General features: G+C 34.8%; 1 protein-coding gene across 1 annotated transcript; it reads left to right on the top strand.

The window, feature by feature from the left end:
• The first annotated feature begins 15185 nt into the window (after positions 1 to 15185).
• Positions 15186 to 18826, top strand: LOC141623582 (protein FAR-RED IMPAIRED RESPONSE 1-like). Its single transcript, XM_074439677.1, has 4 exons — positions 15186 to 15219; positions 16180 to 16289; positions 17165 to 18314; positions 18543 to 18826. Exons 1-4 carry the CDS (start codon positions 15186 to 15188, stop codon positions 18824 to 18826), a joined length of 1578 nt encoding a protein of 525 aa, XP_074295778.1.
• The last annotated feature ends 5833 nt before the right edge of the window (positions 18827 to 24659 follow it).

Here is a 24659-nt window from a genome sequence, read left to right on the forward strand (position 1 = left end):
GAGGGTAGGGATTGAAAGGGGAAATCAAGGGTTGAGGGAGAACGACTACTACTATTCATAGCTACAGTTGCTTGAACTCCTCTCTTTTTAAAGAGTAGGGATGTATTGTATTTGTTTCTCCTTTATTGTTTTTGTCACTTTGTTAGTTCCTGTTTATGTATGTTATGCATGGTTATGCATTCATGGTGATTGTAACTTTTTGGTAGCTTTTTTTTGTGTGTATAATTTATTCTTGTTGTAATTATTATATTTAAATTGTTTGTTTTAGTATCCTATATACTCCGTATAAGATAATTATTTGTTCAATAATACTATCACAAATATAACTTTTTCTTTTGTTTTCTTATGCAAATGAATTTTTTATAAGGTATCTGCATGCGGATGGAGAGGGCGTTTTGGGAAGATGATACACATACACGAGGTGTATGGTTTTTCCATACACAACCAATTACGTGATGACACGTGGCAAACTAGAGTTAAACTCCATTAGTTAGTTTAAGGCTAGGTTAGTAATTTAACATTTACAGTTAAATTGTTAACTACATCTAGTTAACTATATTTATGGAATTTTTGTATTGGGATATTCTACGGTGTACCCCTGAGTTTTACGGTTTTCTATGTTGTACCCCTCATTTTTTTTAATTCTACATTGTACCCTTAAACTTCTTACTTATTTCTCCATCATAACCTCGTTTAACTCTCCATTAACTTTATCACTATCAAACGACCGTAATTTAACCTTTATTCTGATTTATTAATGTTGTATCACTATTCTATATGAGAAACATCACAAATCACTTTTAATAAGCACCTACTACTATAAAAAAACATATGCTATGATTCATGACATGATAATGAAGATTTTTGGACTTTTAATTAGTTTTGTATACTATTTTTTGGGCTAATGGGTCAGTCGACAAACTAATAAGTAAATGAGTAGGTTATCGAGTAATTGGAATGATAAATAGACGATTTAATAAGTCAGTTAAGAGACTAAGTTAGCATATAAGGTCATGGTATAGACTAATGTATAGAGTTTAGGGGTACACCATAGAATATAAAAAAAGGAGGGGTACAACGTAGAAAACCGAAAACCACGAGGGTACACCGTAGAATATCCCTTTTGTATTTCTTTATTTTATACATTAGATTTATTATTAAATCAAACCTCAAAAAATGTCTTTGATGAGGATTGATCCCATAACCTCTTGGTTTGAATACCGTTACTATTACCACTATGACACATTCATCTTGTTGTCAATTTTGCATATCTTTTGATATATATCTTTGTTAATACCTGAGTTAAAACAATATGTATATATAATCATTATTAATTGTACTTCCAACTTATATTTAATGTACCTTCAGTATTAGATCAATGTACATTACTAGGTTAGTTAAATGTACTTGATAAAAATTAAACAAAATATTTTATATACCTATCGTATTTAATATTTGTAATTATAATTTATATAATTAATATGAAATTTACATTCATTATAGATCATATTATTATAACGAAAAATATTTAGTAAATTGAGGCGAATTTTTTTTATCATTATAATATTAAAAATTATCAGGTATTATTACGAAAAATTATTATAACGCTCTAGATGCCATGTGTAAATATATTATTAAATTGTACGTCGAATTTATTTCGCTTTAATTTCCGTCAATAACTCATTAAGTGCATCTTAGATATATAAGGGGTACATATATAAATTTAGGATCCGGTGAGAACCATACACTACAAAAGTAACGCGGGAAACTGACAAAAATTCTGACGAATTTTAGGATCCGGTGAGAACCATACATTTGACTAATTTTCATGCACCTAATAAATATTTTCATGTATGTAACACTTTTTATGAACCCGGTACTCGTTTTCATGCATCTACAGCCTGTTTTAGTGTGTCATTGTATTTTTGTACACTATGTATATTTATTTTTAATATAATAAATAAAATAAGTTTAATTACATCCAATATTATACTTGAATGAACTAAATTAATAAATAATAATGATAATGAAATGGGTTATGAAAACTATAAAGAGATAAATAAAATAAAAATTCCCGACAGATACAATATTTCACAATACATTAGATTTGTACTTTAGTTAGTGAATAATAATGATCGCTCTTAAATAATATATTAGTATAATATTTCATATTTATTTAAATATATAATTCTAATAAATTTATATAATAAACTAATATAAAAGTTGATTTGATAAAATTAAGTAAGGGAAAGATTTAACAAATATTTGACATATTTACTGAAATTAGAGCTGTTCATGGCCAGGGATGGACCGTCCGCCCGACCCGCTAACAAAGAGGGTTTGGACAACATATTTTCCAAATGCCCGGCTCACGTCCGACCTGAGTCCGCATTTGACTACCTTTAATTTAAATATATAAGTCTTATAAAATTGTGTAAGTAGCAAAAGTGACTCTATTAATAATTAAAATAATTGTAGCAACATTTGATGTAATAAATATGATAGTATTCACCAATTTGATTGGTAAAAGTGACAATAATAGCAGACAGAGTAGTGAAAGTCATAGTAGCAAGAATGATAATAGTGAAATTAACAGTATTAAATGCGAGAGTAGTGAAAATAAATAAATAAATATAGCGGGAGTAGTGAAAATAATAGTAGTGACAACAAATGTTATAAAAGTAACAATATGAACAACGAATAAAGTTAGCTAACAATTCAATTTAAGAAAAATATTTTATTTATTTAAATATATAAGTTTGATAAAATTAATGGGAATAATGAATTTAACTATAAAAATAGCGGGAATAGTCAAAGAAACAACAGTAATCAAAGAAGTAGTGAATGTAATAGTATTAACAGGGGTATGTCGTGGACGTAATAATATCAATGGCGGGAGAATAAGTGATCGTGTTTTATATAATTTGTTGATAAATTTTAATTTCATCATAATTTCAAGATATATCATAGAACAATATATTATAAATCGTAAATGTTTGTGTTAAAAAATTCGAACGCAATTATATTTCATAAAAAATAAAATTTAAATGATAAATAGAGGTAGCCTAGTGGGCCGACACCAAACTTAGTTAAATGTAAACTAATGGTACAGCTGATAATTATCATAAGTAAATAAAATATTTTGTTCGATTTTTCTCAAGTATACTTAACTCAGTAAATGCATTACATTAAATATAAGCTAGAATTATATATTTAATAATTATTATAAGTAAATATTATTTTAACTTGGCTTTTAACATACAAATAACAAAAGAGATAAATATTTAGCAAAGAGATGAATGTGTCACAATGGTAATAGCAAGTCTATATGCCTTAAGAGGTTATGGGTTCAATCCTTATCAACAACATTTTTTATCTATATAGTTAATTAGAGTAATTTAACATGTTAACCACACATCTAAAATTACTAACTTAACCCTATACTAACTAATTGATGTTAACTCTAATTTACCACGTGTCGCAATGTCATTGGTCGTGTATGGCATTTTCCATACACCTCGTGTATGTGTAGCCTTTTTGGGCGTTTTGCAAGCGTTGAGTCAGATTGTACTAATAATGTAAGTTGTAATGCATGTATTGTATTGTATTGTGTTATTTCAAACTAGATTTGCTAATATGTTCATAGTGTTTTGTAATATGTTTCTCTAACCTCCTGATTTGGTATGATATAAAAGTAACCAACATGTTACACTAGGTATACAAATCTTTGTTAAATATTTGTCGGAAAATTATGCTAGGAGTTCATGATTATCATGAATTCAACCGACATAGATATGAGCATGAAGTATGTATTTAACATAGATGAATTCTGCGTAGTATGCCGTACATGATTTAACATAGATGAATTATGCAAAGTATGTATTTGCTACTATATTCATCATATATATTAAGCCTTGACTATAATTACATCTTAAACTATTGTTATCACTCACACTCTTTTGGTTATAATACTTCTATACATGTCTCAAGAATATTGTTATCTCAATTAGAAGTACGCAGGAATGGAGGATGTTGTGAGTAGATATTTGACAATGAGTCAATGACACTTTGTCAGCATTAATTGAAAACCAAAGCATGACAGGGTCGTACTATTATTTGCATAAATTAAGTTTGTTTGGTTATAGAGAGGATTTATTTATCGCCTTTTGTTGTTTCTGCTTAATTTTACATACGTCTTTTGGTTTGACATGTAGAAAAAATAGTACTCCTTAGTAGATGTTTATCTTAAGTTTAAGTTTACTTTTTTAATTGAATCTGATTATGGCCAATTTTTTTGCAAATTATGGTCAAACCCGTTGATTTGGGTCACGATTAATCGATATCAAATGACATTAAATTTTTAAAGTATTTCATTCATCTAGATTAATTACCATCCAATATCCAAACAAACATTGACTATAATGCTTGGAGCTTTTTTTAACATATATGGCATGTATTGCAGCGTAATATGACCTTTAGTGATATATATATATACTCTGTATTTAATGTGTTAAAGGACTCGAATTCCCGAAAGGATCATACCTGTATGATAAAGTGATAAGCAAACAGGGGAAGTTTATCACGTACAATATCATGGGGAGAGAGAGAGAGAGAGTACCGCCCAGCTGTTAACAATTAACTTTGATCCCCGACTCTTACGAATAAAAAAGTCAAATTTGGGAGGGGTCAACCCATTAAATTGTATTCAGTACCCTGAAGGAGATTGCCCCAGCTGTCGGTAGGGGTACTCCTGATCAACACAAAAAAAAAAATTCATATTTTTAATCTATGCTATGAGTACATATTCTTATTAATTAATATAAGAATAAAATTCACAAATTTTAGAATAAGACGGGGTCTCACATGATGAAACGGTTTACATACAATAACTAAAACCCAAATAGTTGCATACTTGCATTCATAATGTCTTTCGACTTATGCTCCTATTGTTATTACACCCGTCATTTGTTTAACACTTGGTTTGAAATCATTAATAATGAAATAAAATTTAAAATTTCATTTTAAAAAGAGATAATAGAACTAATCTCTATATGTCCACTAATTTCAAGGGATTATTGACAGATTTGTTCATTGGTCTCATGGAAACTTTGTCGCCATAAATATGAACCATTATGGCTTAATGGTGTGGAGGACATAACCGTCTGGAGTTACAACTTTTATTACTTAACGCAATACGTATTCTTTAGCACAAATATATTTTCAAGAATATATTTTTTGGTATGAACTCTGTTTACCGAAGCTAGCTACTTCTCTCTCTACTAACTCTCCTCTCCCCTCTCTCTAGAAAAACCTAAAACAAAGCCCATTGTTTCCGCCGCCGCCACCAATCACAAACACTCCTCCCTTCTCCACCTACCTGATCGCCGGTGATGGGCTCATTCAAGGGCTTGTCTCCGGCGATCCCCCACATCTCCCACCTTGTTTAACCCTTTACGGACCTCACCTTTTTGATCGCGGGTCGGAAACCTCGTTTTTAGGGCTGTTCGTGGTTGCCGCTTGAAACCGTGGGACTCCTATCCCTCCGATTCCTCGTCCTGTCGCTGAAATCTGTACATGCAATCTTGGGGTGATCCCCTTTCCCCCACCCCTGGTAAGGCCCTTGTCTTCGGGCTCCGTGGTGGTTGTGCCGATGTGGTTTCTGACGATTTTCGTCGTCTGTTGTGTCTGTCTTTGAGTGTTGCTCTTTGGGTCGGTTAGGACCGATTGGTGATCCCCCCATCTCCCCCACCAATCGGTCCTTTGCCCGGTTTTTATGCATTTAATGTTTGGGTCGGTTTTTGGTCCGATTGGTGATCCCCCCACTCCCCCCACCTCTCGGCCCATTTTCCTTGTCGTGTCGGGTTAGGAGCATAGCTCTTCGGGTCAGTTTGGGACCGTTTGGTGATCCCCCCATTTCCCCCACCATTGGGTCCCTTGTCCTGTGTGTCGGTGTTGGTTGCATGTATGACGGTGGTCCTGGGAGGTTTTGTGTGGTGAAATGGGTGTCCTTTGCTGGTTTGTGGCTGTTGACAGTGGGACTGTCGGTTTTTTGTTCTTTTTTGTCGTCGTTTGTGTGATGCGTTGGTGTCCGTCTTGGTCGGGTGGTGTGAGGTCTTGGGTTTGGGGTTATTTTGGTGTGAGATGCTTGGTAGGTGGAGTTCGGATTTGGCTGTGTTTTGGGTTGGGATGGTTGCGGTGGTTTTCACCACTGTTTAATGGCTTTCTCCCGTTTTTCGTATCTTCATATAAATTTAGCCCTTAGTTCAAGGATATTTTGGGTGTCCTGTCTCATTATCCTCGGGAGGTTGGCTAAAGATTGGTGTCTGGTTCGGGTTGGATCCGTCGGTAGACGGTGCTTTAATGCATTTATGGACAAAAGATTGGTCGAGGAGAATCCTATGATGTGGTTTGTGTACACGCTGGGTTTGTTGGTCCGTCGTTCGTGTGACTGTAGAGTCCGTTTGTCTTGGTGTAGGAGCTCATGCTCCATCGGATGCAGCCTGTTGTCTGTCATCCACCATCCCTTTCTACGCTCTTGTGGCGTAAGTGCACCACGCTCTCGTCACTCCGCAACTCACAGGTATCGGAGGCTTCCAGGGAATGTTAGCTGCTGGCACAACGACGATAAGGTGTCTTGCGCCAATTATTTCGTACTCCACCAACTTGTTTTTGCTACCAGACATGGTCTATTGCTAGTCTTAAATTTTCGTATAGTAGTGTTGTGTACTTACAAGTGTAATAAGGGCGTAGTTTGCCTAAACTTTATGTAGGTGTACCTTTCTTTACCGCTGCCAAAAAAAAAAAAAAAAAAAAAAAAAAAAAAAGAATATATTTTTTTGATCGAGTTAGCATTACTAGTAAATGAAATACCACGAACCACCAAAACACGTTTGGTTAGGAGTTTCATAATAAGCAATCAAATTTATCTTTTAGAATTGTACATCTAATTGGACTCCGATGAATAATCTTTTCTATATTAATATAAATAAGTTACTAGTATAGACCCCGTGTAATGTATGCACGGTATTTAGGGGCCGTTTAGTTCAAAAGGTCAGAATGGATTGAAATGGAATGAGATACCATGAGAGAATGGATTTAGAACCCCATACCTATTATTTACTGTTTAGTTCACTCTAAAATTGTATGGAGGGGAAATGGAGTTAAAAACCTGAGTGGGAAAGTGGGTATGGGATTCCAAGGAGTTGGGGTGGAATTAGACTCCTTCCAAAATGTCCCAACCAAACACTAGAATCACTCAAATCCATTCCATTTTACTTTTTATTTTTCTATTTATGGAATTTAAATTGACAATCATTTATTTTTCATGTTTCTTCTCATTGTATTGATTAGAGAAATAAAACTTTAAGTAATAAGAAGTAGTTAAATGAGTACTTTTTTGAACGTTTTTTTTTTTGTTTTTTACTGAGAAATTAATGATGTTAATTTAAAAATATTTATTAATAACATATTTTTTAGCTGTAACTTTTTATCATAAAAATTCACTGAATTTTGATCATAAAATTCTTTTAAAAAAATAATTTCTTTAACCTAAAAAGAGATTGAAATATTAAATGTTACAAACATTTAAATACAAAAGATTATGTCCATTTATAACCTATTATATCCATATCTATAATATATGCTAAAAATATACCAAACACTATTTTAGGAAATATGTTTTAGGCGGGAAAAAATGAAGTTTCACTTATTCATTTAGTAAATAGGGGATTAAACATCACAATTTGTTATGAATATATTTAGGTAATTAAAAAAGGGACTTGTTAAATCCCGCACACTATTTTACTTAATCCCGCACACTTATTCCCGTTATACATAGTGTGCCCCTCTCATTTCTCACCAAGAGAAACAAGAGAGAGGAAAAAAAGGAAAAAAGAAAGAAACCACCGTTATAATACCCAACCCCCGACAACTCTCCCCCACCACCCTTCCAGCACCGCCGACCACCCCTCCACAGCCACACCCTCGCGCCGACCATTCCCCCACAACCCCACCCCGCCGACCACACATCCTTGCTACCATCCCCGAGTCGACAACCCCCTCCCCGCGCATACAGCCTACAACAACTACAACTCGACGACGCACGCCTAACACTACCACTCGACACCCTTCCCCTCCGACCATCCTAAGCTTGACGACCCAACCACCCCTTCAACAACCCAAATCAATTGAAACCCTAATTGTTGATGAAACGGTGCGGGGGAAGGGATGAGAGTGGTTGATGGTTTGTGATGATACTAACTCGAGTTCGGTGATCGACGGCGCAAGGTGGTCGTTGTCGTTGGGAGATAGGCGGTCGGGGCCGGGGAATGGGTGGTCGGGGATTGGTGAGGAGTTGGAGGATTTTTGTTTGTTTTTTTAATTTTTTTTATAAGAAGGGTAATAATGGAATAACTAGTTTTGTAACCCGTGAGAATCACGGGTTTGATTGTTTTTGTTATTTTATTTTTGTGGTATCGTTCATGAATGCGTTATTCGGCTTGTTTGTCTCTTGCTTATTATCTTGGAAATATGTTGGTAGGATACCTAAGTAAGGCAATAAAGAGGGTCCTGTCACAGTTCATGAGGGTAAGATATATTATAGCACCAAAACCCATGAATCCCTCATTTTAAAAACATACGAATGTCCATTATCTGATTTCGAAAGCTGGTATTGCATATAAATTAAATGGGAAATTATATTGTCTTGTGTTTCATAAGAGCACTTTAAACAACTTATTCTCAAAGCCTATAGCAAAGTCAACACAAATTATTTGAAAACGTAAAATTGCATTCAAACAGTGGAATATTAACTTTGCAAACTACTCTTATTTTGCTACGGTCCTCAATGTCTTTGTCCTTTTACTGATTGTTGTCTTGTTGTGTTAACTACTGTCGGTCCCCTTTCTGTTTTTGTTCCCTGCTTTTTTTTACGGTGTTTAGATTGTCTCTGGATTTCGAGGGCACTTGGTTTTGTCACGGTGGTTATTCAGTTCACTCAACATTGACGGCTTTTGGTATTCTAGTACTTGATATATTGTTTTTAGTATTGTTTTGGTGCGTTCGAAGAACCTTGGTCCTATTTTTATCCGACAAAGAAAAAAATGTTGGACACTTGGACATCTAATTCTATTCCTTATTACCTAACGTATTCTAATAAAAAAAAGAAATGTAAAATAAAGTAAATATGTAAAATATATAAATGAATGGATGGTAATGATATTTTATAACTGAATTTTATATATTGCCTTTAGTCAATTAGAGACGAAATGAATAATGCGCAGAAAGCGCTTTGTTAAAATACAACTTATGTTTATCTTACTAATTAGGCTAAATTTACAAGTTTATTTTCTTAAATGCAACGAAGTTTGTTAAACTTTTAACAAATAATACATTTACAATTCTTGTCGATTCGTCGGTCTTGCAACATCGTCCTTGTAAATTCAATTGATTTCCAACATATTGGGAAAAATATTATTGAAATGATTTTTGTATAACGAAAGACCTAAGTGATATACTTAAACTATTAGCAAGGAGTTGATGACATGTGACTTATACAAATAAAATTTTAGACTAAATACGCATTCAATCGTTTTAAAAATAAATTTTATGTGAGCAATTTTGGAGAGGATACACAAGAAAATGTGTTTGTTAAACAATCACTACTACAAATGCATGCTATAACAACGGTCAAAAACCGTTGTTATATAAAAAAGTGGACGTTGTTAAAGCGTCCGTTGTAAAAGGTTTTAACAACGGTTGGTTTTCTTAAGGAAACCGTTGTTAAAAATATTAACGGTTTTAAGTATAAAAACCCGTTGTGGAAAGTGTGACTCAATTTTGGGGGGAAAGTTATAACAACGGGTTTTAATATACAAAACCGTTGTTATAACTAAAGACAACGGGTTGTTTGTAAATAACCGTTATTGTTTGTTCTTAAAAAATAAAAAAAAAATTAAATTAAATATTACTAGATGCGTGCATAATTACGGCCCGTTATAATTCCGATGCATGCATTATTACTGACATCACTGTGCATATGAACGGACAATATGGAATGAGAAGGGTTAGTAATAAGATTTGAAGCAGCATTGAGAGATATGATGATGATTATGGCACAACTTCCTAACATATATATTAATTAAAAAACAACTCAACCCACACATTGCTTAGTATAAATACATTGCATTATCTCAACTAACATTTCCATTATCTCAATATATACATCTCCAAACCCTAACTGCTAAAACAAACTCCAAATAAATAACTTTACTTAATCTTTCAAAACAAACTCCAAACTCCAACAAAATGAATGATTTCATCCTTAAGACTCTTACTATGATCGAGAACAACAACAGTTTCATCCGCCGGTTCCTCCATATTGAGGAAAGTTTCAGGAGCTACCTTGCGGATGCTCGATCCGTACTGAAGGACGCCAAAGAAGATGGCTTGACGGAGCAGCAGCAGTTGCAGCTATATGACGATATAGCAACTGCTGAACGGAACCTCCAAATAGCCAAGGAAGAGAGGACGGATACGATAGAGGAGAATAAGATCCTCTATGAAAATATAAGAATTGCATTTTTATTAATGTAATTTTTTTTTAATTTATGTATTTATATATATATATATATATATATATATTAATTATGTTTATCTTGCTTCTTCATTGTTTTACTAACTAATTATGCGAACAATACTTAAACAAATAACATAATGGTCGATAAAAACACATACATGCAAAAGAAATAAATAGAAAAAGAAAATAATGACGATGAAACTAACAGTGACGGCGAGATTTACCTGATAAATACAGAACGTAAGAGACGATGAAATCAACAGTGACGGCGAGAAGATAAAGCGACGATGAGAAAGAGAGAAAGAGAGAAAGAGAGAAAGAGAAAGTGAGTGTTTTGTGTTTGTGTTTGTCTGCTGTGTTTGTGTTTGTGTATTAAGGGTTGTGTTTTGTGGCTGCAGCAGACTTGTGTTTGTGTGGTTTATAGTATGGAAGGTATTGACAACGGTTATTAAACAACAACCGCTGTCAAATATGTTTTAACAACGGTTGTAAAAGACACCCGTTGTCAAATATGTTTTAACAACGGGTTACAAAAGTAACCGTTGTGATTACTTTTCACTAACTTTGCGCCAAATTTGCGCCAAATTATTAACAACGGTTGTGCATGTGTGACCCGTTGTTAAAACTAATAACAACGGTTTTTATAACCATACCCGTTGTAATTAATTTTAGTAAAATTCGCGCCATACATTCTACAACGTCTATTGTGATTTTCGTGAATAATCGTTGTTAAAGGGGCGTTGTAGTTGCCTGGATTTGTAGTAGTGAATGGACATCATTCTAGTTTCATTTCTATATCTCTTGTCAATCAGAGTCATCTCTATATCTTTTGTTGTTGGTGAACTTTTATGTGAGTAGCTTTAACGCCTATCCCAATGAATTTCAAAGAAATAAGGATACACAATTTGTATTATTATATACTTCTTCCATTTTTTTAATTATCACCTCATTTGCTTGTGTGCAATAATTAAGATTAAGAAAAGATAAAAATCAATTGAAAATAAAAGGAAAAAGGTTGCAATTGGTGGTGTAATGTGAGAATTTTACCCTTAAACGATGACATTATTTTGTAATTTAAAAAAAAAAAACGTTATAAGAAATATTTGGTAAAAAGTACGTCCCAAAGTAGAAATTAAAGAAAAAAGGTGATAATATAAAAATGGACAAAAAAAAGAGAAGTGGGTTGATAATTAAAAAATATTCGTAAAAATTGATTATGAGAAAGCAAAAATATATACAAACAAAAAAAGTAAACATTTCTCGAAAACATATTGAGAGTGCTAGAAGAAAATATTTGATGGAAAAAAAATGATTTAAAGGTTTGAAAGCGTTCAAAATGGAACAATGGATTGGAGAATGATCATCGGATTTCAATCAAAAACCATGCAAAATAATTACCTTGATCCGTATTAAAAGATCGATTTATATCCTTTGTGCATATAACTTCAACACTTCCATTAAGACATTTGATTTATAATCTGTTTGTTGACTAAGATATTTGATTTATAACCTGATTGACAAAATACAAGTTGAAGAGTACACGGAAAACTAATAAAGTACATGAAAGGGTATATCTTATAAGACAATTTAGTACAATTTACAAAATTTGTCAATTAATATTCCAAGGGTTGGAATATATAATGTAACATGTCACCAATAATTAGAGATTCAGACTACAATTTGATATTGCGCATACATCATAATATATAATAATAAAAAAATGAAAACTCAATGAAAATGAAAAATATATTCAAGCCAAAAGATAATTGCAAAGAAGTTTCATAACCATTATTTCCAGATTTCATGCAATGTTTTGATATGTGAGTATGTCATCTTCCTGCAATTTTAATACAAACACAAAAATAACAATTAAATAAGATTCTAACTATTAATTAATTCAAAACATAATAAGAATAAAAAAGTTAAATAATTCAATTGGTTATATATGCATACTTTACTTACCAATTTTTTGGATAAAAATGAAAAATAAGATTGTTGTAATATTTATATAAGGAAATTTTTGTAATTAATTATCTAATTAATTTCAATAAAGTATAATAATTGTGAGGAAAAACCAAAAGACCATCCATTAAATAAAAGGAAAAAAAAAGTTAAATGAATAGGTAGATTAATACCAAATTTATGAGAGGAAAATAAAGAGTTTGTATTAATTTATTTTTTGTGTTTGCCACTAATATTTTTTATTTTGTTTGTATTTTATAAGCATGTAACACATGGTATTTAGAGATTACTTTTAGTTAGATAATTACTTACTTTTAGTTAGATAATTAAGTAATTAATATAATTGAATTATTATTTACCAATAGAAAAATTACACGTGGATTAAAAATTAAATGCTTTAAGTAGGCTTTCAACTATATTGTATAGATGGTGAAAAATGGGTAGGATATAGTAAAAGTGTGTGCGGGATTTAACAATTACGTTTAAAAAAAAATCCTAATACTATAACTTTTTAACAATTCTACTAACTTTAACAATATAATAGTAAAATCTGTCTATATATTTGTCTTTTATAATCTACTTGCAATCATATTCATCCTATTATAATTGGAAGATGCTACGGTTACACTCGGTGTATAGAATCATTTATACACCACCAATAAAATTTGAACATGTGGCGGATCTATTATGTAATTTTGGAGAGAATTTTATTAGGTTTAAAAATATAAATCAATAATTAATTTTACTAAAATAAATGATAATATCTTATTCTAATACTAGTTTAGATCCCGCGCAATGCACGGTATTTATAGAAGTTTCACATTTTAATATATTATTAGTATAGACCTCGTGCATTTTATGCACGGTATATATGAAGTTTTACTTTTTAGTTTATAACTTGACAATTCATTAATTTTTGACAATTCATTAACTTTTTATACGTTCGTCATCTGTATATTTTGATTTTAAAAAAAACTCAATATTAAAAAAGTAATCAAGAGACTTGAGTAGGGTTAGAAATGTCTATTTTAATGAGATCATTTTTCATAATCATTTTATTTTAAAACATGTTCCGGGTTTAATTCCGAAGCAGTTATTTGCTACCACTCGTGGCTTGTAGAATGACGTCTTTGATTGAATCCTCCTTTCGGTCTCCTGAAACAATGAACAAACTGAGGGCTCGGCTTTGTACCGAGCGAACTCACTCCGACGCTCAAGTCAGTAAACTTAAAAGGATTAAGTCGTGTGTTACTTGGCGAAGTATATATTGTAGAGAGATAAGGAAGATATTACCAGATTATGAGGTGTTTAGGTTATATTTCGGATCCTTTCCTCAATGAGGGTTGAGGATTATTTATAGACTTTCACCTTTTGTCACGTAGTGTCCAAGTGGCCAAGTGGCTAGCAGGTGGAAAGACTGATCTACCCTCGGCCGAGGGACCCATGGCAGGCCGGCGGGCCCTGTTGACTTCGCCGCCGAGGGGTCTTGGATATGAGTACGCGGATATGTGCCCCGTAGGCTAGTTGTCTGATCGAGACCCAAGAGACAGGCCGACGGGCTGCGTCGGTTAGGCTGTCTAAGTCGTTGACTTGCTGTGGATATCTTTGACCTTGCTCAATATGTTGACTCGGTCAGCGGGTGCAGAATATGCCCTATCAAAACATTTTATTTATTTTGTAATTTTGATCCGCAATTTCTTATATTTTCATAGAAAATCAATGAATTTTTTATTATAAAACCCCTGGAGGCAAATCTTGCAGATTATGAGCATTTCAATTTATGAATATATCCAATTAAAAGATTATATCCATTTATAGTTCAACATACACCTATAGAATAGACTATAATAATAACCCAATTTTAGATTCTAAAATTTTAGGCGGGAAAATTTAGAGTTTCACCCATTCTTTTAGTAGATAGGGGATTCTCAAAGCTGAGTTAAAGAATACTCGCTCTGTTCTTGTGAATAGTTTATATTTCCTTTATTTTGTCAGAGAGAAATAAAAGTAAATGTAAACTATTCACTATGAAGGAGGATCGAGGGAGTACCATTTTTATATAATATAAAATATTACAAAAGACTCTACCAAACGGCCCGTGCATCGCACGGGCATTAAATCTAGTATAGTATATATATATATATATATATATATATATATATATATATATATATATATATATATATATATATATATATATATATATAGTGATAAGTTCTTCTAAGTCCTTAATATCTTTTGAGTTCCCAAGTCTTTTTAGGGCCCTTGGATTAGAAGAATGGAGAGTGGAGATTTGCCTACTTTAAGCCCATAATAGGCGTGAAAAAAAAAAAGGAAATAGGGTGAGCGGGAGAGAGAAAGTGTGTCAAGTACAATTTGCTATTACCCCTTTGTGCAAACACAAACACATGCATAATCAATCATCAACCTTCCTCAACACATTTCTTAGACATACTCCACCAAAACACAATTTGAAAAAAAAAAAACTCATCAGACTGGCGAAAATTGAGAGCAAATCCTACTTTCTTCATTTCCCATCTTCCTTTATCAGCTTCCTTGTTCATCGTCCATTATTATCCTTGAGCATCTTCCATTACTAACCTCAAAGCTGAGAAACAAACAACAAGACCAACGTACAACGTAAAAAATGACGGATTTGCAAATGGTTCCATTTGGCCATGGTAATTATTGGATTGTTTTTTTTTTTTTTCATGTTAGTTTATATATCATATTGTTATGAAAAGATTAGGTTAGATATTAACAGTTCTTTAAATATGATGAGGAAGTGTATTTTAGGTTATTTTTGAAGCTTGTTTTTTATTATGTAAAATCTGTAAATCCACTGTTTTATCATGAACTCCATCATTATGGAGTTAAATATCAACTCTGTGAATAATAAGTTAAACTGCTCCATGATGGAAGTTGAACTCTGTGAATAATAAGTTCAACATCATAGGGTCAGGCTTGAAATTTATAACAGTGAATTCCATGAAATTGTAATTTTAACTGCAAAAGGTGTGAATGTAAGCCACCAAAGTATTATTGTAATTATTATGGTAGAATTGAATTTCAAAAGTGGAATATTTGTATCTTAAAGTGAAATTGTCAATATCGTAAGCATAACTTATAAAACTGTAATTATATCTGATAAAAGTATAATTTTAACAGGTAAAAGTGTTATTGTAAGAGACAAAATATGTCAGTTTTCAAACTGTAATTGTAATAATTACAAGTATAATTGTAACATACAAAAGTGTAATTATAACAACCAAATGGTTTATTGTAATGAGAAAAGCAAGTTTTGAAAGCGTAATTGTAATAATAAAAAGCATAATTCTAACAGATTGAACTGTAATTTTAACAGGCAAAAGTGTGATTACAAAAGACAATTTACGTAAGTTTTCAAACCTGTAATTCTATTAGAAACAAGTATAATTGTAACACAGAAAAGTGTAATTCTAACAACCAAAGGGTTGATTGTAACAGAAAAGCTGCAAGTTTATAAACTATAATTGTAATAGTAGAAAGTGTAATTCTAACAGGCAAAAGTGTAATTATAAATACGAAAAGTGTAATTTTAAGAAATATATAATTTGAACAAATATATGCAAAACAATTGATAATTCTTACGCTATTGTCAGATAATATTGAGCACAATGGAAAACAAAAGCCGAACGAAGAAGAATTTTGCAGAGATGTTGAAGCTAAGTTCACCCCGTATGTTGGTCAGGAATTCCTGGAAATAGAGGAAGCAAGTGACATTTTATAGAATTTATCTTGTTGCTTGTGGTTTTGATGTGCGTAAGTACACGACTAAGAGATGGCGTGGAGGGGAGATCAAATCTAAATTGTTGGTTTGCAACCGGGAGGGGTTCAAACGAAAGGACAATTGGAGTGTAGTGGCGGGCGGGACTCGGGTAGAAGACACAAAGTCGGGCGTGTTGGTTGCAAAGCGAGGATTAGGCTGTTCTTGATGAAGGGGGAATTACGAATTGTGATTCCACAGTGGGCACAACCATGAACTCGTATCGGCCCGAGAGATAGAGAGTTCCAAAAGTTGGCATGCAACATAACAGACTATCACAAAATGATAATCCTTTATAATTCAAGGGTGAGTTAATTAAAATTACACTTGTCTTGATTGAAATTACACTTGTTTATGTTACAATTTCACTTTAATTTGTTAGAATTACACTTTTGTCAACTAAAATGACACTTCTTGCGTCTACAATAACATTTTTTCTTGTTAAAAGAACACTTTTGTTTTTTTGAACTTATACATTTGTATCTGTTTTCTCTATCAGCAAGAGATAGAGAGTTTCAAAAGTTGTAATGCAACATAACGAGACTATCGAGAAAATGATAATCCTTTATAATTCAAAAATTTGAGTTGATTGGAATTACACTTATCTTGATTAAAATTACACTTGTTTATGTTATAATTTCACTTTATTTTGTTAGAATTACACTTTTGTCATCTAAAATGACACTTTTTGAGTCTACAATTACATTTTCTATTGTTAAAACAACACTTTTCTTTTTTTGAACTGCTCTATTTGTATCTGTTTTAATTATGTTTTTGATGATTAAAATCTGTACATCTAAAAGATTGTCATTAATCAACAGCTAAAGATAGGAGCTACGAAGACTTACAAGATTCTGAAGGAACATGTTAATGGGTTTGAAAACATCGGTGCTAGTTTGAATTCTTTTAAGAACTTTCACAGGGATGTGAAATGCTACATTCATGAACGGGACGGTCAGATGTTCGTGGACCACTTTAAGGAATTGGCTGTTACTAGACCAGGGTTCTTCTTTGACTATGATGTTGATTCTGACGGTAGCCTTAGTAAAGCTATTTGGGCCGACGGGATCGCTAGAAGGAACTACTCAGTTTTTGGAGATGCAGTGTCATTCGATCCGACGTATTCCACCAATAAGTATGACATGTCATTCACACCTTTCACGGGGGTTGATAATCATAAACGGTCAGTCACTTTCTGTGGAGCGCTTGTTGCTCATGAAGATGCAGACTCGTTTAAATGGGTGTTCACCCGTTTTCTGGGTGCGATGGGTGGCAAAGAGCCTAAGTATATTATCACCGATCAGGATGCTGGTATTCTTAAAGCGGTGCCGTTGGTGTTCAAGACAGCGCGCCACCGCTATTGTATGTGGCATATCATGAACAAGGTTCCAAGCAAGTATGGAATGGCGAGAGATGATTATTCAGTGTTTCTAAAGAAATTGAATGCCATAATATGGGATGAAGACATTGAACCGGCAGAGTTCGATGCAAAATGGGAGAAAATTGGCAGGGAACACAATGTTAATAACATTGACTGGTTCCAAGAAATGTACGCTAAAAGGAGGCACTGGGTTATGGCTCATTGTAGGGACCTAGATATGGGAGGTGTTATGAGGACAACCCAAAGATCAGAGAGCGAAAATTGTTTTTTTAAGAGATTTGAGAGTAAGTCAGGCACATTAGTTGAGTTTACGATGCGTTTTGACAGCGCGATGGACCAGCAAAGACACACACAGAAAAAGATTGACAACTGTAACAGACACAGTTTCCCTGAAATATCAACGCATCTAGCTATTGAAGTGCACGGGGCGGAAGTGTACAGTCATAAAGTTTTTGAGGAATTTAAAGAAGAGGCCAAGTGCTCAATTGGTACTTGTAAAAGTAGAGGATTCACTGAGTGTGGCTCTTTAGAAGTGACCACTGTAAGAGATGCAAGCAGGGAGAGAAATTATGAGGTCACATACTGCCCAGGTATCATTCTGTGGCATTTGTTTACTAAAATTATACTTTAATCCGTTAAAATTACACTTTTATTGATTAGTATTACACTTTGGGTAGTTAAAATTACAAATTGATTAAAGTTATACTTTTATCCGTTACAATCACACTTTTATTGATTAAAATGCTACTTTTGTGTATTACAGTAACACTTTCATCTGACTGATTTAACTAACATATTACTTTATAATGTTGAACTAGATACACTGAAAGCCACTTGTAGCTGCAGAATGCTTGAGAGGAAAGGCATTATTTGCCGGCATGTCATATGGATTTACTCATCAAACGGAGTGAAGATTATTCCAGAACAATGTATTGTTAAAAGATGGTGTAAAGATGCAAGGTTGTCTAAAATGTTCGATTGTAATGGTGAAGCAACTGAGGACGTTGATATAATAGATGGAAAACAGATTGCGATGTCAGTAATGTGGTCGGAGATTCATCGACGGTTGGGTTGGGTTGCTCATGGGCAAATTGAAGAATGATGTCGATAACTTCTCTTGTCTAATTAGACAGTTTAAGGAGAAACTCTCACCATTAGGATCATCATTGAATAAACGACAACAGTTGGAGAAAATTCTTGGATGTTCTCCTAGTGAGGAGATAACCATTTTGCCGCCGAAGAAATCCAAGAACAAAGGGAGCGGAAAGAGAATGTTGTCGAAGAAGGAAAAAGCGATTGCTTTGGCAAGGAAGCCAAAACGCATGTGTAAAAATTGCAAGCGATTAGCTAACCATGACAAAAGGAACTGCCCTAACCCATTCGCGAGCACCCGCGATCTCGCAATCGTCGAAACCTCGTCGGAAGAAGAAGAAGAAGATGGAGAAGACGAAGAAGAAGGAGAAGAAGACGAAGAAGAAGAAGAAGAAGGCATCTTAGAATAATCAATTTAAGACGTAATAAGTAGTACAATTTTTTGGGATGTCTACACAAAATACGAGGTACAACATGATGTTTCGTATTGTGTTTAGACATCAAAGCGCCGAGGAAGACAAGTGGTCGCCGTTGGTATTAGAATGTATTTTGATGAAGTATTCTTTATTAGACGACACAGTTATAATATGCAAATTTGAACGTTGAAATTTTCACTCTTGATTTGTTATGACAAATTATGTTCTTCAAAGTACACATAGTTATTATTGCAACATCTTTCAGATAGGTAAAACAACATTACTATCTTTTCATAAATAAAACTACGAAAATGACACTTTTGCCTTTTAAAATTACATTTATATTTTATGTAATGTAAGGTAAATCATCCGATATGGCCTGTTAGAATTACACTTCGACGGTTAGAATTACACTTTTGTGTATTACAGTCACACTTTCTTCTGATTGATTTAACTAACATATTACTCTATATTGTTGAAGTAGATACATTGAAAGACAGTTGAGGCTGCATCTTGCTTGAGAGGAAAAAGCATTCTTTTATAGAATGTCGTAAGATTATTTACACAAAAACTAACTGTCTACATTAAGTTTGCTAACATATGCAAATAATGCAAAGTATGAAATAAGTGTTTACATAGCCAAGGGAATATTCCCACAAAAACAGAACTACTAAATTAAGGTTGTTATTTTTTCACATTGGCACGGGGCTGTCTACGCTTCTGTTGTAATACCTTCCACAGTTTGTCCTTCGTGCTAACAAAAGCTTTGACCTTCTCAAGCACACCTTCGCGCAAAATGTTCATGTCTGCCAGAACGAGGGTTGCTACCAGCTGGATCACCAAATAGCGCCGTGATTTCTTCTTCTCGAGATCTTCATGCTGAAAAGGAAGACCCTCGTATAAGAGCATCGCCATCATGGTGAAACGGACGGACTCGGTTGGTTGAGAGTTGGTGACATCATTTGAAAGGTATACGGCGCAACACATAATTAGGAATTTCCCGTGCCCTAGTGTTCTTCTTTTCCTTATCCCGTGATTCTAAATAATCACTCACTGCGCTAGACTGCAAATGTACGTAATTACCTTAAAAAAACTGATTGAACAAAAAAGATAGCATTCGGAAGAAAGCGATCGACAATAACTTACAATTAAACGCGCTGCTTTGCCAAACTGCGACTTCTTCAAGTCAGAATGCCTTTGCCCGTCCAGCAAGTCGACTGTATTTGATTTGTGATTGATACATACGCATGCAAAATGGTCGTCAATGCAGAACGGGACAAATAGCAAGTCGGTTTTCAAGTTAACGGTGCGGTCACTGTCGACGATGAAGGTGTCCCAGATCTGGTACAGGTCATCATAGTTGCTGTCTGATTGTGTGCCTGGTTGCTCAAACGTCCCGAGCATACGCAACAGTAACTCCTTGAAAAGGCAATAGTGAACATGATTAATGTGTTTAAATTGTCACCCGAAATTACACTATTGTCCCTTAAAATTACACTTCACACGGTTAGAATGACACTTTTGTGGATTAAAAGAACTAAAGTGAAACATTCACATTAAAACACTTTCATTAAGAAAAGTGTCATTCTAAGAAAGAAATGTGTGTAATAGAAGTGGACATAAATATTATGCAATGATGCATTTAATTACCATGTGACGTATACCAAAGAATGACATCCTCATTTGGTCGCCATATTCCTCCTTCTCCAAATGGTTCATCAAAATCGACCAGCACTCGATCACATTTAACGACATAAGGTTTTCAGGCATCAAGGACATAATGTCTTCTCTCCGAAGCGTTGCGTGACGGGTGTACGGACATTTATTCCTTGCACTCCGTAATATTAAAGAAGTCGTTAATTAAAGTAAAATAAATGTCAAAAATAATCTGAGTATCCTTGAATAAAGAAGTAGTTAATTAAGCCAGCTTGACAGACCGTTCATCATAAGTGTGGTCATCTAACAAGCAATAGTCGGCAACATGCTTCCTCCTGATTTTAATATCCTTGATTAACGTTTGATTGCCCGGAGCGGCTTCGACACCACATTTGTGTTGAGACCACCTCTACCCACGGTCGAGAGAGCAGCCCAACCCGTCCCCCTTTCCACGGGGATGGCTCTTAACAGAGGATAGCGCTTTACCAGATGGAATGCGCATGGCAACAGGCGTCACCTCCATAACGGGCTCTTCAAAATCAGTTAAGCGGGCACGTTTTGTGGACTCCGGCCCTATGTCACCCTCTGTTTTCCTTTTAACAACATTCAACTTTCTTGTCAACGGATGTCCAGCAGTCGTTTTGAAAAAACCAACCCTCGTCAGGATATCTTCTCCGATCATTGTTAATGTCACGAGAGGACGAGTGTTGCGGCAATCTCAAAGACGGTACAAACTCATAGCATCCTCTTTCCCGAGGTCGCATTGAAAAGGGCTTCCGCGGTAGAACATCATATGTAGCATCATGAAAACACCACAGTCATTTCTCGAATACCCTTGACCTTGCAGTGAACTCAATGTTGACAATCTTGAACCCGCCGACCTTTGCCTCCTTAGATGACCCTTTAGACACCAAATACTTCCCATTATATTTGCCTGGACATGAAAAAACGTCAGTGTGTTAATGTAGTACGACCCATATAAATTGGCTGACTTTTGGATATCAGACACTTACCGAAATACGCGCTATCCCTCCGTAAGGGAGCGTTTCTATTGGGTCATCGTACTTGCGGTTGTCGAGGTAGTCAATCTGCTCGGTGAGAAAGTTGATGCACACGCAGCTGTAGTGATCACCGTCGCCGGATAACACGGGCGAGAAAGATGCACCGTGTGTTGCTAAGATCAGAACAAGGAAAACTTAAAAACCATGTGACAGGATTACATGTTTTGTTACCTACCATGTCCGTATCTAGCTGGAATGGTGCACGACAGGTTTCAGCCCAGGTATCCCAACCACCATAAATGTCTTCGTCTTTGTTCAACACTTTCCCAAGCTTTTGAGCGTTCCAAATATACCTTGCGGGGTCCTTTAATTTGAAAAGTGTTGAATGCGTGAACAGATAATTAAAAAAGCTATTTTATAAAAAAAAAGTGAAACTTTAACCAAAAAAAGTGTTAGAATAAACTCAGAAGGGAGATGTTAAAAGGATAATTTAAACAATCAAAAGTGTAATTCTAACGGCAAAAAGTATCATTGTAACGGACAAATGTGCAATTCTATCATACAAAACAAACTTTTTAACTTTAAAAAGTATAATTCTAACGGACAAATGTGTAATTTTAACACACAAATGTAACATTTTAACTTACAGTGTGACTTAGTCCAAAGAAAGAACGGGATATGTCAGAAGGTTTCATGATGTGATTGAGTAGCAAGCACCAACCATCAATAACACTTGTCATGATTTGCTCCCGAGGGTTCAAAGTTGCAATATCTTCCCGGGTAATGAAATAAAACTCATTTGAATTGGACCAATCGTTCCCTACAACAAAAAAATGTAATTAGCCAACAAATATATATATAATTAGCAATGTTAAGAGCCTCTTGTAAAGAATAATACACTTACAACTCGTTAAACACGTCCGATCGATTGAACGCATAGTCAATCACATATTTCTAATCTTTGAACATTGGCACTAGGAGCTCCTGACTGAATGCTAGGTTTCTCGTCGCAAAGCACAAATCAGGATTAGGTGCCCCACAATCAATAGAACACCCAAGGTTCTCAATGACATGATCCATGCATGGTAAGGGCTCGCTCGAGTGAAGTAAAAAAGGATGGTAGCTCAGATCACTGTGAGGGACGTACGGGACCGGGATAGGAATGTCGGCGTTCTCTGCCTCTGGTACTACGTCAGCTGTTACCTCACTTCTCTCGATAGTCCCTTCCGAAGACTTCCCGGCAACATCCTCAACTGCCGCATCTGTAATAAAAATTGTGTTATTTCATCATCAGTAAGTAAGTGTAACTGTGGCAGAGAAGAAAGTATAATTTAGTAGACAAAATTATAATTCAAACAAAATAGAGTGTTATTTTCTCACAAATAAGTGTAATTTTAACTAAAAATAGTCTAATTCTAGAAGACAAAAGTGTAATTGTAAGCTACAAAAGTATAATTTTAACTTAAAAAGTGTAGTTTTAGTAGAGAAAATTGAAATTCTAACTGAATAAAGTGTGATTTTAACTAACAATTGTCTAATTGCAGCAGAGAAAAGTGTCATTCTTCGCCAAAAAAGTGTTACTGTAAATAACAAAAGTGTAACTTTAAAAGAGAAAAATGTAATTCTAACTAAATAACTTCATCCACGGCATTACCTCCGTGATCCTGCAGTGCAGCCCCATCCACCACCTTCTCTACCACTGTCTGAGAACTTATATCCAAATTTGGCTCATCATTATTCCCACCCTCCTCATTTTCAGCATGCACAGATATTGGGTGCTCTTGGAACAGCGCGTTTACGTCCGCAGAAGAATATACAGTACTTGTCCATTCTACGTCCATAAATTCCTTTGCCTGCAACGCATATAAAGATTCCGGCTACTCGTTTTCCTTTGACAACCGCTCCGCAGTGGTTGCGCCTCCGCCGTTTCCTGCACCCTCTTGATAATGTTGTTCGGCTGCGCGCTCTGCATCACATATCTCAGCAGTAGAGAACAGGAAATGAGTGGCAAGGGGGGGAACTTCTGTGCTCTGAACTTCCGCCAAAGCATTATCCGCCTTCTCAGTCTCCCCGGCATCAGGCCCACTAAATCCCAAAGATTTAGAGTCCACTTGTACAGCATCATCGACTAGTGTTGCAGAAACCAATATTGAACTTGAACATTGGAGACCAGGTTCAGCATTACCCTTCCCAATCTTGTCATCATCCTTGGCCGCCTTGGCATTCAGAACTTCACTCACATGCACAACCGCTCCCTTAGCGTCGGAGGCCACATTCACCAATTCTCTTACCTCTCCAATTCCATGGTCTTCTCTGGCCGACATTTCTGCTCGGCGGTCTGCTTCAATAATCTCCGCAGACGAAATCAGCAGTTGAGTGACGGGTGGATCAGCGTCGGTGGGCCCATCGTCCTCATTTTTTTTGTCAGCTATCTCACTATCCCCGGCCACATGCACGCCCAGATCCATCGTCTGCTCTTCGTCGGCCTCATTCTTATTGTCACCTATCTCACTATCCCCGGACACATGCACGTCCAGATCCATCGTCTGCTCTTCTTCCTTTGCAGCTGCAGCATTCGCATAGAACTTCTTCTCAGCCTCATCAAGCTCTTCTTTTGAATATATATCTTCCAGAATTTCCCGGTCAAATTTTGGTGGTTCTTTAACAACCACCTGCTTTCTATTGTCCTTCCTCCTTCTTCAAATAACGGAAATCTCACGAGTACTACCAACATCCACGTCGGTGTCCTTCTTTGTACTCGTCTCCGTGA

This window comes from Silene latifolia, chromosome X, assembly GCF_048544455.1.
Source record: "Silene latifolia isolate original U9 population chromosome X, ASM4854445v1, whole genome shotgun sequence".
Lineage (NCBI taxonomy): Eukaryota > Viridiplantae > Streptophyta > Magnoliopsida > Caryophyllales > Caryophyllaceae > Silene > Silene latifolia.

Coding starts and splice junctions, on each gene's coding strand:
- LOC141623582 (XM_074439677.1), top strand. CDS start 15,186: ATGACGGATTTGCAAATGGTTCCATTTGGCCATG. Junction 15,220..16,179: donor AATGGTTCCATTTGGCCATG/GTAATTATTGGA, acceptor CGCTATTGTCAG/ATAATATTGAGCACAATGGA. Junction 18,315..18,542: donor TGAGGTCACATACTGCCCAG/GTATCATTCTGT, acceptor ATGTTGAACTAG/ATACACTGAAAGCCACTTGT.